Source organism: Martes martes (genome assembly GCF_963455335.1).
Source record: "Martes martes genome assembly, chromosome: 14".
Classification (NCBI taxonomy): Eukaryota; Metazoa; Chordata; class Mammalia; order Carnivora; family Mustelidae; genus Martes; species Martes martes.
In genome coordinates, this window is record NC_137902.1 from 64,084,106 (window position 1) to 64,100,758 (window position 16,653).

Here is a 16,653-nt window from a genome sequence, read left to right on the forward strand (position 1 = left end):
AAGTGGGTCCAACAGTAAAGTCATCAATCCCCTTGGTTGTGTTTTATTAAACATTAGCCATACGTGAGTAGGGCAGAGAATAACCATCACTAAATGTATAAATGCTCATTTTTTTTCATGTACCCTTCTAGCTTGCATGTATCCATCTAATTCGTTCTTATCAGACTTAAAGGCTAAAGATTATTCCATTTTGCAGATGGGGAAACTGAGGGACAAAGAGTTTAGGTAACTTGCCCCAGGTTATACGGATAGTAAATGGTAGAGGCAGGATTTGCACGCAAGCTCTCCTCTGACGTGCCCTGGTATCACAGAGCTTCTCGAAGGTAGGTCACCTTACCCCTGCACCCGAGCCTGAACCAGATCCAGTCAGCTTGATGCCCACGATTCCCTTTTGGGGTCCTTTCCCTGACCGAGTCTACTCTCCACTGACCCTTTTGGCCCTGAAATCCTTGAGATGATATTGGCAACTGTCTGTGTTCCCATCAGGGGTGTCTCATTTGCCCACCTCCTCTCCTTTTCTTTCGCACACTCCTTTAGCCTGCTCCTCTACCTTTTCCTCGCCCCTTCTGTGTCCTTGATATCCAGGCAGTTGGCTGCCCACAGTGTCCTCACACAATTGCTTGCATGGACTTATACTAAATTCTGAAATTGCCCTCCGTGTGTGTGTGTGTGTGTGTGTATTTCATTGTAAAAATAGGACTTGCTGACTTCTACTTACGTGGACACTTCTGTTTTGTCCTTATCGTTCATAATGCCTGTCCTGATAATACACATTTAGTACTGCACATGTCGTCATTGATTACTGAGTCTGTCCATTAATTTTAAAGCTTATAAATAATATTTACCTGAACATGGACCATCCTGAAATAGAAGCCATCTTGAAAGCTAATGAAAAGCAATGTGGCAAACCTGCAGTAAATTAAACAGTGTACCTGAAGTGGAATGAATTGAATCACCCTCCCCTTAACGCAGGGGCACAGTGACCAAATAAAAGGGGGAACATCAAGTCGATTGTCTTTAAAAAATAAAAGAAAGAAAGAAAGAAAAAACTATAAATACGATTTAGAGATAGTTGGAAAATTTTGACTATGAACTAGATAATGGATGAAATTAGGGAATTATTGCTAATTTTCTTAGGCGTGGTAATGATATGATTATCTAGAGAAACCTTCTTATTTTTAGAAAACTTGTGATCAAGTAGTTTGCAGTGTCGTGCTATCTGTTGAAAAAGTGTACACCTATACACACACATTCACTATCCATACACACACACAGCGAAATTAAACATGGCAAAGTGTTAACAACGTAGTGTTTCTTCTGCTGGTCTTTTATTTTGGAAATTGTTCATAGTAGGGAGGAGAAAATACACTCCTCTCCTTCATGTTACTGTATGGTTCAGAGAAATTGCGTTGAGAGCTTATGCGTAATTTTAAATGTTTACCCCCAATCCTTGGATGACATAGAAGGAATTGGGTGTTCCAAAGGTGGAGGTTGATACAAAATCACTAAGTAAAGCTAAGGAAGAGGGAGTATAAGATGTGGGTTGACAAATATGGGGAGAACTGTCCGCATAGCTGTCTCACGGTTACGTTTCCTCAATCCCTGAGCAGATGTGACATTCAGGCTGGACGATGGCGCCATCAGTGCCCACAAACCGTTGCTGATCTGTAGCTGCAGGTGGATGGCAGCCATGTTCGGGGGCTCGTTTGTGGAAAGCGCCAACAGTGAGGTATGTGCCTTCTGAAAAGCCCACATGCTATCTTGACGAAAGTGGGTGTGTTTCCTTAACCAGATGACTTCTGTTCTGTAACTGCTTCCCTGAACCAGTTCCTTAGGCCGTGTCTGAGCATCAGGTCACCCTCTTCTCAACTTTGCAGTTAGGAAGAGCTGTTGTCTGGCTCACTGCTTTCACTTGTAAGCCATGATCCACCGGCTCTCCTTTTTAACAAATGTCAAATCTTGCTTTTTAACAAAAGCAAGATACTGTCAAAATCACATACAACAGGGGCAGAGTCCATCTTCCAGAAGTTCAAGGCGGTGAGAAGCTTCCTCAGTCACCCACGTCCTGGGCTCAGCTAGCCCCTGACCAGACGGCGGGCCTTAAGAAGCCACCTCTCTGGGCCTCAGTCTTCTCCTCTGCCCCACGAGGGACACGCGGGATGGCCTTCGAGCAGCAACGCTCCCTGAGGTGGGGCCCCGACCTGCTTTCTCCAAGGGTTTGTTAACTGGAGGGAAACAGTAATGGAGCCAATGGTCACTCCTCTGAACACGCCTCCCTTAGGTCTAGCGGAAGCCACTGAGTCACCTCTCAGGCCCCAGCCCTGTCTCCAGCAAAAGGCTCTTCTTAGAGCTGACCGAGCAGCGTCTTGAAGACCCTCCGTGTTCATCTTTTTACGAACTCAGTCGGAAAAGAAAGAAAAATTCCACTCAAGCACTTCTAACTTTAGTCTACAAGAGCAAACATTTTTGTTGAGTTTTGAAAGTATTTTTTAACCATCTTTTTTTAAAAAACACGGGGACACCCCATCAAGTTTATTGTCCTAAGGGGCTTGTGTTGCATATCTCAGCATCTCTCCACACTTTTAAAAGAAATAAGGAAAACAATAGCTAACTTTTCGAAAGGGCACTCACCCCAGAAATCTGAGCACCCCTATTGTGACCCAGGAGACTGCATTTGCATCTCCAAGTAGGGAAGCAGAATCCCAAACCCGGACGGCTGGGGCCGAGGAGGTCACTAGGCCACCTCCTGCTTCCAGAACAAACTGCAGCTGCTCCTAAACCAAGCCCCAGCAAAAGGCTGTCTGCTGTGGGGGGGAAAAGTGTCAGAATTATCCACATCACCTCCCTTGGTGTCTACCAGCCTTTCTGAATCAGGAGGTCCTCAGCTGTAACTAAGAAAGTCTTTTCCAGGCCATCAGAGGGGTTTCAGAGCCTCGTCCCCGAGACGGCAGCAGCATCGTGGGGGCTGCCCGGTGAAGGATGTGGGGTTCGAATCCTGAGTCCTCCATTTACAAGCTGTGTGGCTTTGGGCAAACGACCCCCTTTCTGAGCTCCGATCTCCCTGTCTGGAAAGCATGAGGATAACCCACACTGTGGAAGTGAGGTGCAAAAGTCGGTCCTTGCAAATCCCCCCGGGGACCATTCAGTAAATGTAGCTGCTGTTAGTCTTATTGGGATTTTGGTAGGGTTAATGCTCTTTTACTCTTACTTCCAAGAAAATCTGGGGAAGCTGCCGATTAACAAAACTTTATCCAAATGGCATTTCACCTGCTGCAGTGGTCTCTGGAGATAAAAGGCCTGGGGAGGCTTGCTTGCCTTCCTTTTCCAGCTCACTGAAGTATGTGCCGATCGTACAGCAGAGCACCCGCTATTAACAGACCAGAGAAGTTGATCAAGGTCAGGAACCCAGGCACAAAGGGACACTGTCAGAGCTGACCTCACAAATGCTAATCCCCTTTATCCCTTCCCAGAATGGACCGTAATCGTCTCCAGATTAAAATGTGCAGGAGAGGTGACCAAAACAAAAACTTGGCAGTGAATGTGAACGCATACGTATATGGTGAACAGCCTCTCCCGGAGGGTCCCCCTGTGGAGCATGACCTCCTAGAAAGACTAGGTCATTAGCACGGTGTCTGAGGCTAATAGGTATGGATAGGTCGTTCCACCCAGCTTAGAAGACAGAGACCATGGACCCAAGCAACGGAAGGTCTGTGCCAAATCCCTGTAGCCAGTGTGTTGAGAATGTCATGAGCTCTTGACACGCGTGCCGCTGCCTGCCCCTTCCCTTGATTTCCCCTGTAGACTATAATGGTTATGTCGTTATGAACTCTATTCCCACCTTGACCTTGAGCAAGCAGGAAGCAAGCCGACCCTCTCCAAACCTGTGTCCTCACCTGTGAAATGGGGGATAACAGGAGAAGCATCTCCAAAGGCAAATAAGTCGGGAGAATATGTATAAACATAGAATTCGGTGCTTGAAACATCAGGAAATATTGGTGACTATTGTTGTGGAGGATTCTTGCTAAGTTCTTTCCATGAGGGATTAAAAATCTTTGTCCCCTGAAAGCCCTAAGTTAAAAACCCCCAGATCCCTTCCTAAACTAGCAAAGTGTGGTTAGAGGGATCATGGGGAGGGAGGAATTTCAGTAAATATTTCACGACTGATGTGGCCTTGTATTGGCACTTGGGATCTGTCCTTTTCTAGGGCACCCATTAACTCTTTATTGTACTGTGAAAAGCTGACTTCCCCTTCACAATTCAGTATATATTTTTTTTGCATTAATAGAATTGTCATGCATATCCAGAAGGGAATAAAACATACATTGATGTTACTTTAACATTTTTTGTCACTTAATAGTTAAGAAGACATTGTATTTCACTTATATTTTTCTCATTACTTTTAATGTAGCAGTAAGCATAATTCTCTCCCCAGAGGTGCTCAGCAAGTGATTCATTAAAAATGCATGCCTGGCTTGTAGTAAGCAATGCTCTGGGTTTAGAATACTTTCTCATTCTCTATGAGACCGCCTCTAATTATAAGCCTAATAGTCTGAGCTGATCTTCACAATTAAAATTTTAAACCAACGGAACTGGAATATGGGAAGTTGTTTAGGATAGCATTATATTCTCTTTCCTGGCTTTTTTTTAAGGTACACCCAGCAAGTAGCATGCAAAATTCTTAATTCCATCTCTTATGTAGCTTTATGTTATTTTTAAAAGTTCTATGAAATGATCTCTCCATTGCTATACATAAACATTAAAATCACAGAAACGGTCTTTTTTTAAAAATGAGAATAAAAGTTGCAGGTCCTGAACATGTTTTTAGTTTATTCTCATTCGCTCTGAGGATCCTGAGCATTATTTGCCCAACAAAGCCATCACTTCAGAAAAACTGTTAGCATCGTGTTATGCAAGAAGGAAAGAGCAGGTCATGGATGACTACAAACGTCAGAACACGCTGATGACATTGGAAGTATCAGGGCGAGGCTGCTTACAGGAATCTGTCATCTCCTGCTGCCAGGAATAATTTCTTCTCACTTAGGATGTTCATTTTGTCGTGACTTAGAACACACTCTTACCAAATAACGCTAAGGTAGTCCAGGTATCTTCAAAATCCAGAGTCTCAATGAAGAAGAAAAAACTGTAGGTATCACCTCTTCCAAGTCCCCCCCTCCCCCAGATAACAGATGAGGAGACTGAGGATCAGAGAAGGCGACTGATTTGCCAGAGGTCACACCCATTCTAGTGACAAACCCCAGGGCCTTCCCCAGGCTCTTACCTTGTCTTCCAAGCCACTATTTTCCAAAACAGCAGACATCCCCATAGCCGAGAGCGGATGTTCACAGAAAGCTCTGAAACTGTATTTATGATCGCTAATACTTTATAGCACTTAGGACTTTGTAAAATGTATGTACTTTTCACTATCAAAATGGTCCAAATTTTAAAATTTCACAACTTCAACTATCTAGAAAACTGTACTAATCCAGATCTGAGCTGTATAAGATAAACGCATGTGTCAACGTATATGTACATAAGCATATACACAAGTGTGACTGGTAACTGATGTTAGAGTCACTGGAACAGCAATTAATTATAATACAATGGCTTGTTTGTTTTCAAGTAGCCTCAGTAACAGTTTCTTCTTGCCAGGTTGTATCTATTGTTGAGGTTATGCTAGAAACTTGAAATGATGACACTTGTCAAATCCTTGATGGTTATAACCCCTGCAGCTTATGTACCAGATCATAATTGTTCTCATTGACTCTGAAAGGGGGTGGATGTGCAGTTTTCTTACTAATTCTGGGAGGTTTAAGTTTGAGGGGGCTTCCCTTTGATACATTAAGAGAAAGCTCGGTCTGCCAGGGTGTTCCCTCTGAGGTGGCTGGTGACTGTGCAGGAGAATAATGTAGGTTGCCATAGCTTAAATGATTCTGGAACCACGACCCAAGAATGCATTGGCCATAAGCCCATGTAGATTGTGGAGGTAATATATATGTAAAGAGAAAGATTAGATATATAATGTAGATAATATCATGTGTAAAAGAGATATACTCATATATCTTCATATGGTATATAGAGGTTTATTAAGTACCAGAAATAGGCAGCTAATAACTGTTCATCCTTTTGAACGTAGAAGTCTAGTTCTTAAGAACTGTTAGTGAGGTGTGGTACTTTATTATACCGTGACCCAAACCTTTGCTTCCTTGCCATGAAGGGTTTCTTGCATGACACAGCAGTCCTGAGCAGAGACCTTAGAATTATACTCCCTAGGTTCACCTCCCAGTCACTTACTAGCTTCGTGACCTTGGATAAGGGACTTACCCTCCATGAACCTCAATTTCCTTCCCTATAAAATGGCAAAAATAATAGTTTTTTCTCCTAGGGAGAATATCAGGATCCGATTAGATACTGTGTGTGGGAAGCTTGGCACAGTACCGCATGTGTAGGAGGCCTTCCATTAAGGTTAATTTTTATCATCATCGTGATGCCAGGAGTCAGTGGCAGTGGGACTGTTCTGTACTATACCAGGACGCATCCTGTGGGGTTCCTTTGAGTCTATGCTGCTAAGATCCCTCACCCCGGCACTCTAGCACACTCTAGCAGGTATCCGTATTGGTGAGAACTACAGGTGCTCAGGAGGTCTCGAGTTAGGTGACGCCTACAAAGGAGAGTTTACCAGTCCCAACCAACCCTTCCCCATATGTGCCAGGTAAGGAGTTCTCCAGATTCTCTGAATCTACTGATAACCTGATAATGTTCCAGTCATTTTGAATCCATGCAGTTGTGCCATAGGAAAAATAATGAAGTGTGTATACTGTGTTTGTATTTATTGATAGAACGTTGGACTCAAGCCAGTCACTGTGGCAACTAGGGTTGCTCAGCCCGTGTTTTGACATCTTGGAGAGCGGGCTCTCTCGTGTGTCAGCAACAGTATGGTCGGCAGCTCCCCCTCACCTGTCATGTTGCTAGGAGATTTCTTTCCCCACAATAGGGTATTAGAAGGTACTTGGCAAGGAGAGCCCATAATGTCATCATACATTTACAGCCCTTTTGTCTGATTTATGAGTCCAAATAGCCATTTAAAAATTCCAAATCAGGCTTTGTCGGGCAGCCCCACTCCTTTGTCATCTACAAATCAAACTGTTATGTTTAAAGCAGTAAATAGCGAAGGACTTCGACGCACGGCCTCAAAGCAGGTGTCCCAGACTTGCCGATACCAGATTGTAAGGTTGGGATATTTATAAGCAGTAGAGCCTGGAAATGCCCCCACTGCTTTCTTCAGCAGAGCTGAGCTTCTCAAATAACATTACAGGTGTATCTCCCGAACATAAACAAGATGTCAATGCAAGCGGTCTTGGATTATCTTTATACCAAGCAGTTGTCACCTAATTTGGACCTGGACCCACTGGAATTAATTGCCTTGGCAAACAGATTCTGCCTGCCACACTTGGTTGCACTTGCAGGTAAGTGTGATGACTCGGGGCCATGCAGGGTCTGACTGTCAAATTTATCAAAATCACATTTAGGCAAAAATAACATTTCCAGGGAATAAAAATTAAATTTTTATCACCCAGTATAGGACTGCCCTGTGCAGGGCTACCACCTGCTTTGTGGTAGACCCTGTAGGGGGACACAGTTATCAAGATGAGTGATGCGTGGTCTCTGCCTTTAAGGTCCACGTTCTGTGCTCTCTGCCTCATTTGTGGGACATGGGATTGGAAATAAAACCTCTGTGTCCATGTTATTCCCCTGATGTGTGCTCAGACACAGTCTTTCAGAAGAGCCAAAGGAGGTCACGGTGAAGAACGTAGGCTGCAGAACCAGACTGCCCGGGTTCGGATCCCAACTCTGCCGTTTACTGGCTGGATGACTTCACGCTTCACCACTCTGTGTCTGCTCTCTCTCTTTCGCATGGGGATCATGTTATTCTCCCATAGAGTTGTTACAAAGATTAAGGAGTTAAGATATATATAAAGTTCTCGGAACAGTGTCTGGCACCTAGTAAGCATTATGTAAGTGGGTTTTTTTTTTTTTTTTAAAGCTATTTTAGAAAATGTTCTGACATTGTCAAGAGCATTTTGGGAGAAAGAAGAAAGGGGGGACTTGGCTTCACTTCCCAAAAATCCTATGCATCCTTTCTGGATTTGTTCAGTTGTTAGGCTGAAGCAGGTCTGCAAAGGATACGTGTGAATTATTCACGTACCTGCTTCTTAAATGTCAGAGGGCTCAGTTAGCGGTCTGGGTGTTTGTCACTACATTAGCTGACTCCTGCTAGCCGTGAAAGCAGAAATAGTGGCAGTTTTGGACACTGGCCTACCTGTCCCCACCCCACAGCAAAGTGCCTGAGCTAGTAATAGCTTCCCAATAAACACCTGTCGAATCACAAAGTGAATGAAAATGAATGTTTGAACAAACCAACTGGTCATTCCATACTTGACTTTCCGGCAGTGTCTTTAGAAAGAAATGTATTTCTCCGGACTCCAGGTTTCTGCTACCTCGGCCAGCTGGAGACCCAAGTCCTCTCCTTGCTTCGCTTCTTGCCCCACTGGTTAGAAAGATAGAAAGAGCTCGTTGCGGCCCTGCTGTTCAAGTAGAGGTTCTGATCCGTTTGACTCTCCAGTGTTTACAGTGTTATCCTTTGAGGATGAAATTGATTTTTTTTTTAAATGGCCAAAAACAATTTGGAACCAAATGTGTTGAGCAGGGCTTGTGATTAATCTTGAGCTAGTGCCGTTTTTGCTTAAACATGAAGTAAAGGTGAGGAAAACGCAGGACTGACCTCTCTGAAAGGAACTGGATCAAAGAGAGGTTCTGGGGTGAACTGCAGACTTCCATGTCTGTTTCCTTTTGTTATTAAAAGGCATTACTACTGCTGTGGTTACATATACAGCTGCCTAAGATGATCCCTGTCATCATTTAAAATGTTGGGTAAGTATCAAGTGTTCAGAACATGGTTTTTAAAAAATCAGTTTCTGGGGCAAAAATGTGTTGCAAGCCAACGTGTTAGCTGAGTATCAAGAAATGTTGCTGTTACCTAGAATCAAAAAGCCTGATGACTTCTTCGGAAAATGTAGTTCCCAGTAGTTCTTTGTCAATCCAGCAGACGAAAGCTGTGCCCAAGAAACCATGCCCATCTAGATATTATATTGACCCAAGCACGTAGAACAGAAGGTAAGCAGGGTCAGGACAGTTTACTGGATTAGAAGAACAGACACAATGCTAGAGATGAAAAGAGTGCCTCGACCTCAAGGAGCTAGGAACGTGGGCCTAGACTGTACCCACACATGTCAGTCCCAGAGGCAGGAGACCGCTCTGTCTCAGAACCACAGTTTAAATTCAGCTTAGAAGTCCTGGGCACAGCTCCCAGGCAGAAGTGGCTCTCCCAGCTAGATTTGTGTTACTTCCTGTTGAAAGCTCCCCACTCCCCACCCCCACCCCCAGTCTTTAGAATCTAACAGGCTGAACAATATGTCACCCATCTGCAGCTGTTGGGAAAGACATCTGTGTTCACATTTTGTTAATTCCCCATATGGATTCATTCCTGTCACTCAGTCCTTCCACTCTTAGAGACTATTGAGAATTGGAGTGATACAAGTGGGGAAACCGTCAAATGGGAAGATGCTGGAGAGTCTAGAGGATTCTAAGAAGGCACTGGGTGGACTGTCTAGAGCAACACTAGCCAACAGAACTTTCTGCAATGATTGAGATGTTCTGTGTCTGCGTTGCCCAATACAGGTGTGGCTGTTGAGCACTTCGGTGTGACCAGTGTGGCTCAGGGTGTGACTTTTTACTTTTATTCAATTTTAATGTGAGTTTCAGTCGGCTCATCTGGCCAGTAGTCACCATACTGGACAATGAAGGTCTGCAGGAGTCCGGCTATTCCAGAAGTGCCAACAAGTTTCCCAGAGTCGTCGGTGCGATGGCCCGAGACCAGAACTACCCATGCCCAGAGGCTCCCGGCACAGTGGGCCCTGAGTTCCATTCAAATGTGACTGCCCAGAGCCTGTCACATATTCTTCTCCTCTTAGGTGGTCCCGGACGAGACTGTCTATGTGAGGTGTCTGGCTTGCAAGGGTATGGTTCAACTTTCTCCTGTTCCCTCTCTTCCCCAGAGCAGTATGCTGTCCAGGAGCTGACCAAGGCCGCGATGAGTGGCGTGGGCATTGACGGGGAAGTGCTCTCGTATTTGGAATTGGCCCAGGTTTGTAACAATTTGCCTTTCACCTTTTAAGTGTGTTCAACCAGTTCATTTAATGCTGATGAAACATTCCGCGGTTGCATCTGTCTAAATAAAGATGTCACCACTGAGTCACAGAGGGCCCTGTGTACACTGAGAAGATCTGAGAGTTTCATGTTTCATGCACCATTCCCCCTGCTGGGCTTCGTTTGAGAAAACAACACGGACCCTACCCCACGCCAGCCCCATTGTCCCCCGAGGCACCAGCTTCACATGTGGGAGAACAACTTGGGGCATGATAGGGGAAGGTTCTCTCTCTCCTTGTTTGAATTCTTGGACACATATTGACCAAGATCAGATAGTTTCTAGAACTCCATGAAGCCCTATAATGCCCCACCTCTCACTGCAGTTCTCCTGGGGTTTTCTGAAATCAGTATTTGTTAATATCAATATTGTGATTCCATAATCCCCGTAAGCACTCTTCCAGAGGGGCCCCAAGATCCAACTTCAGCTTTGTCACAAATAACCTACTCAAAGTACGAAGCTAAACTCTGCCTCAGTTTCCTTATCTATAAGGAGTGGGGATGATAATTCACATCCTATCAACCTTACAGATTATCTTGAGAATCAAGTGGGAGACAATGTTCAAGAAAAGCGGTGAAGAGTAGAACCCCCTCCCGTGTGCAGAGTGCTTCGTTCCTGGCATAGACTTACTGACAATGAGTTTACACTCTGAAGGAATGAAGAGAGCGTTCTTCATTCCTTTCTTCAGCCCACTGGGCTTGGTTTTCTTTTTTCTTTGCTCCCTCTCTGTTAGGGCTGTGGTTTACTAAGCCTTAGGTCAGGTGATTTGGATGGATCTTTCTCAGTCAAGGGAGGGGAGGTGGCTTCAGAGAGAGGAGAGAGGCAAGTAGCAGACCAAGCTGCCGTTCCATCTGCGGCCCCAGGAACGGTTCACTGAAATGGGGAAAAGGCAGAATCGGACTTGACAGCAACCCGCTCATTCGGACTTTAAACAACAAGTTTTGGTTGTTTCTCCCTCTTGTGTCCGGCGCCACCCGAGACAAAAGGACAGGTGGCTATAAATGGCAGATTCTCTGCCCTCAAGGCAGTCGTAGACAGGAAGAGAAATAGACAGAAGCCCACGCTATTAAAATCCAACATGAAAAACAGCCTTATAGAGGTTACAGTTTCGAAACAGGTCCGGGGCGCAGTTGATGACTTGTGCTCTCTCCCATAAGTACTGCTCCTGCAGGAAAATGAAATGACCCAGCATTGCATCTAGGGCCGATGTACTTGAGATAGTGATTTGCAGGTGTGTCTCTCAGCTCTGGGTCCCCCAGGACCCAGAAGAGTTCAGTATGGAGCCTCTGGGAGACCCTCACCTGCTAGCCTGCCAGGTTTATTTAACCATCAGCGTGCGGACCGGTGGAACCCGATCTGTTGCGTTTTCCAATGTCCATGGTATAAATACGCCCGCCTGGCCGATTTGAGCAACATGAAATTGCCGACCTCGGGGTAGGGAAGAAATGGACACCATTGACGCTCTTGGGCAGGTCCAAGCCGCCTTCAGGACACCAGTGCCCGAGTCTTACTTTCAGAAAGAAATCTGATCTCAAGAGTCTTAAGCTGGAAGCACCAGCAAAAATGATCCATAATGTTGGGGTTGCAACTCTAAGTTTCTTGAATTATTTTCTGAGGACGTCTGCTTTTATATGGGTCTTTGTTCACAGCTGAGATGTGGGCCTCCGAGGAAGCACCCTGTAAGGTTTCAGGGTTTCGCTTGATGAAAGAAACCCCAAGACCCACAAACTGAATGGATAGCTGAGGACACAGACAGAGCGTGGGGTGGGGTGGGGGAGACTTGCCAAATCTAGGGAGGACTGGGGAGGTGACTGTGGCATTTTGAGCACCAAGTCTGTTTTCGTCACAACTCCCTCAGCTGCTCCCTCCCCCCAAGCATCTGCTCAGAAAGGAGATGTTGTGGTGAGTCGGGTCCCTGCCCCCCTGCCCACACCGCCCCCTCTTCTTATGTAACCAAGGGACAGGTACAGGACAGTCACACATTCCTCAGTCTCCTCTTTCAGGTCTTTGGCCCCAGCAAGGCAAACTCTGACCTGCCAAACGGAGCACTCTGCGTGGCTTCCTTAACCAGAGTCCGTGTCACTGCCCTGGGGCCGGCTGGCACCTTCCAGAAGCCAGTCATGTATCACTCTCAGGCCAGCGGTGGGGGAGGCTGGGAGGCGAGGGGTTCTTTCAGCTCCCGATCTGATACGGTGATTATTTTTGGTACACCTGTCACAGGGGTGAGGAAGGGGGGTGCCAAGTGCTATATTGGGCTGGCATCGGCGCCATAGCCAAAGTCATTAACACTGTGGTCAAAACAAGAGGTTTGCTGAATCAGTTGCCCGTGCCCTTTATCTCTGTCACCCCTAGGGGGCTGATGATTTCTCTGTGGGCCCACTTTAGAAAGTAGAGTCTGACCCCCTTTTTGGTCACTTCCCTGTAGTTCCACAACGCCCACCAGTTGGCCGCCTGGTGTCTGCACCACATCTGCACGAACTACAACAGTGTGTGTTCCAAGTTCCGCAAGGAGATCAAATCAAAATCTGCAGGTGAGACCGTGGGTACCCACTGGTCCGGGTTTCGTTGCCTCTGACTGAGGTACCCACTGGTCCGGGTCTCATTGCCTCTGACTGAAGCATTGACCACCTCCCCATGCCCCTGAGCAGGTGTCCAGGCAGAAGGCAGCTCCGGGAGAAGTCCTTGTGATTGGCTGGCCATCCCATGCCTGTGACATGACGCCAGAATTGTGGGGTGGGGATTCTCTTTGACAAACTTCCTGCTTGGGGGGTTTGGGTGGAACAGGATCCAGGGTTCCCTGCCCCAGAGCATGTGGAGGTGTTGGCTCTCCCTTGTCTAGGGAGCCCTGGAGAGGAGCAGGCTTCCGCTTAGAAACCAAGTGGTCCTGGGTTCAGGTTCTCCGTGCCCAGCTACTTCCGGCAAATGATTCTAACTCTCGAATCTGCAAATGGTCCTGTCCCTGACCCCTAACCCCCACACACCAGCTTCTTGGGAGGATGTACTCGGGAGCATAAATGAGAAGCCTGGGGCACAGAACCTAGGACATAGAAGCTCTCAACTGACAGCAGGCCTCACCGTCTGCATCCTTTCCTTCTTCCCCCAGACAACCAGGAATACTTTGAGCGGCACCGCTGGCCCCCAGTGTGGTATCTGAAGGAAGAAGACCACTATCAGCGTGTGAAAAGGGAACGCGAGAAGGAAGATATTGCACTAAATAAACATCACTCGAGACGAAAGTGGTGCTTCTGGAATTCGTCTCCAGCGGTCGCCTGAGGAGGAAGAGAGACAAAAATCAGTAATCTGACACGCCACTTTTAAAGGCACTACTGTAAAGTTAGTCGTATTATTAGCGATAAGTCGTAGTTCAGGTTTCAGGCACTGATCTCCCTCCACTGTTGTGCATTTATAACTTTGTTGGGATCAAAGCACGAGCTCCCCACCAATGAGCCTGGACAAAAAAGGGAAGTTGATGCTCACTGCATTCCTTAAACTTATATGTATATTTTTTTGTTAGAAGGCTTAATAAACTTTAGTCCGTTATTCCGTTTCTTTTTATACAAAGGAAAAAAAAATCCAGCTTTCATGTTTCAGAGTCCAAATTGGAAAATATTTTTATATGATCTCTTGTATTTTGTTGAAATGAAAATACTATGTATTACTTTATTTTACGGGCCACAAATTAACCATGAAGTTTGCCCTGTGATCCTCTTTGCCCACATGACCACCAGGCATTATTGCATAATTAGAGGGTTATCCTCTCGTTGCAAAGTACAGGGCTGGAATGAAATTCCCCCAAGCGCAAGTTAGAGAGTGTTTAATCTTTGTTCTGCCGACTAACACTGGTATAATTACCAAGTCAACTCCAAGAATGTGTATTTTACAGTATTTGCCGTGTAAGTGCTAGTAATTATATGGTTCTCTGTGCCATGTAAAATATAGTAATACGGAGTCTTCTGTTGTTTCAAATGTCCAGATTCAAACGGATAATCTTTATAATCATGAGAAGGGCTCATTCAATCCCAGCATTAGCCAGGGCAAACCCACCGGCGGACCTGAACACAAGAGCTAACGTAAGAGCATTGGTGTCTGGGTGGCTGTGGGAGGGTTTGCGTCTCTCCGTGTTCCTGGATCTTGCCATGCTTCTGCGTGCAAATTCTTCAAAGACCTGAACTGAGATGGGCAAGGGGAGGGATCCCCAGCCTTTGGCCTGTCGTCTGCAGGCCCGTCACATCTCACCCCGGAAACAGGCTTCCTCAGTCCTCTCACCTGCAGCCAACTTCACTTTGTAAGACACGCGTTTTTAACTCTTCCCAGGGAAAATCCAGGCCACTGTAGCAGTAGGCTGAGACAGACCACCCACCCCCGCTGAGGGTCAGCGGGGCCTGTGAAGGCGCAAAGCTGGAGGCCGGGTCGTCTGGGGTCCCTGCATTCTCCAGCGCGGACAGGAATCTTATTCCAAGAGTCTAGGAAATGGTGCTATTGTGAGTGAGTCCTGACCCTTTGTCATTCGGAGTTTTCAGTGTTAAAATAGAAAGTACTGAACAGGGGAGCTCGGGAGAGGCAGTCAGTCATTGCTTCTCTGTACATTAAAAGGTTACAGCACTCACGCGGAACATTTTAAGGCCACAGTGCCGCGCCTGCCGTGGGATGTGGCATGGCGGGGACAGGGCCGATTTTGTGGGGAGGTCAACTTACTGATGCTAAAGTCTGTTGATTTTTTTTTCCTAGCTTTCAGAAGTTGGAAAAGAGACAGTTGAGTCCAGACCCCAATGTTGACAACCATATGCATTTGAAAATCTATCCAGATGACAGATGGGCATTTGTTGCTGGCAGTGGCTACACACCAGACCCAAGAGTCTGGAGAGGCCCAGGAATGCCTCACCCTCTCACGACAAAGGAGAGGGCAGTGGAGTAGAAATGGATGGTTGTAAATGCTAATTTGAGTTTTGATCAGTAGGATTGTAAATCGTTAGCAGAAGGAGAAAGGAGACAGAATGAGAGGATAAATGTCAAGACTCGGGAAGAATTGACATATATCCCTTCATAAAATGGTAGAAGTTGATTTTTTAGTGAGTGGTCAGAGTTGAATTTATACAACCAAAGTTCCCATGTGATTGTAATCTTGCCAAAACAGAATGGACATATAAATGAACCTGGGGTATAAGCAATAATATCCACCTAGTGTTTGTTATCAGCTACTGTAACCAAGTGGCTGGTTCATTTGGTTGATGCTGATTATGGCCTTTAACCATGGTGGTTTGTGTCGTGTTTTTTATTTCCCAAAAAGCCAATAAAATTGTTTAGCTATAAAATGCCTCCTTTTTTTTTTTTTTTAAGGACTACCAAGATACTATGCGCGTGACTTAAATAGCTTTTTCTAAAAACTGTCAAAACCATAAAGGTGGGGCGCCTGGGTGGCTCAGTGGGTTAAAGGCTCTGCTTTTGGCTCAGGTCATGATCCCAGGGTGCTGGGATCGAGCCCCGCATCAGGCTCTCTGCTCCGCAGGGAGCCTGCTTCCTCCTCTCTCTCTGCCTGCCTTTCGGCCTACTTGTGATCTTTGTCTGTCGAATAAATAAATAAAATCTTAAAAAAAAAAACAACCATAAAGGTGCTTGGTCATGGGGGCTATGTATGCTTCCATAACAAGGCAGCATCAGTGACTGTCATCTCTGTTTTCAGTACTGCCAGCAGAGTTTCCAACGCCACCATACACATGAGGGATCTGGCTTCTTGCTCTTGGATAATACAGTTATGCCACTAGCTATGGTAGAACATTGGAAGAAACAGAAATGATGTCCATAGCCAAAAAGACTTATTATAATCTTGGTTTTGGACAGTTCTGCCAGCAATGATGTGAAAGGTTGCTCATGGGCTCATGAAGTCGATCTTTTCTTTCAAAGCAGATCTAAGAAAGATTTTGAGAAAATCAATTTTTGGACTTCTAGGTCGCATAATGTTTACCCAAACTCAGGGGGAAGAAGGGTGTCCAAGCAGACCTCACGGGGGCGCTCTTCTGAGTGGCATATTCCCAAAACTCCATGGAAGGGGGTTGACATCTATAGAAAATAACAGCAGAGGAAAGACTGTGAGATTTCCAGCGCCTTCCCACATCTTTCGGAGGTGGGTGGTCCAGGTCACGGCTCTACTTACATAACGCGTACCGGTGGAGTCTTACCTATAATTTCTCCCAGAGCAATGCCTGCCAAATCATCAAAAGTTTCAACAACCCTACACAGGCTTTATAGAAACCATAAGTCCTACTGGTTTCGAGGTAACGCAAGTATTTTCTTAATGGACATTCAAAAACAAGAACCCAATGTTTCTAAGAATTTTTTTCACACTTGCTTCCATCGTATGGCGTATCAGTTGAATTTCATCATTGCGACATTCA

General features: G+C 45.7%; 1 protein-coding gene across 8 annotated transcripts in view; it reads left to right on the top strand.

Moving 5' to 3' along the window:
- Positions 1 to 15,570, top strand: part of RHOBTB1 (Rho related BTB domain containing 1) — a 65,786-nt gene extending 50,216 nt beyond the window's left edge. For all 8 annotated transcript variants that reach the window (XM_080823592.1, XM_080823593.1, XM_080823594.1 and 5 more), the window contains 5 exons: positions 1,611 to 1,729; positions 7,313 to 7,463; positions 10,113 to 10,201; positions 12,687 to 12,792; positions 13,365 to 15,570. In XM_080823592.1, the coding sequence (XP_080679718.1) occupies positions 1,611 to 1,729; positions 7,313 to 7,463; positions 10,113 to 10,201; positions 12,687 to 12,792; positions 13,365 to 13,534 (635 nt within the window). In that variant the 3' untranslated portion in view covers positions 13,535 to 15,570. The remainder of the gene's footprint in view (positions 1 to 1,610; positions 1,730 to 7,312; positions 7,464 to 10,112; positions 10,202 to 12,686; positions 12,793 to 13,364) is intronic.
- The last annotated feature ends 1,083 nt before the right edge of the window (positions 15,571 to 16,653 follow it).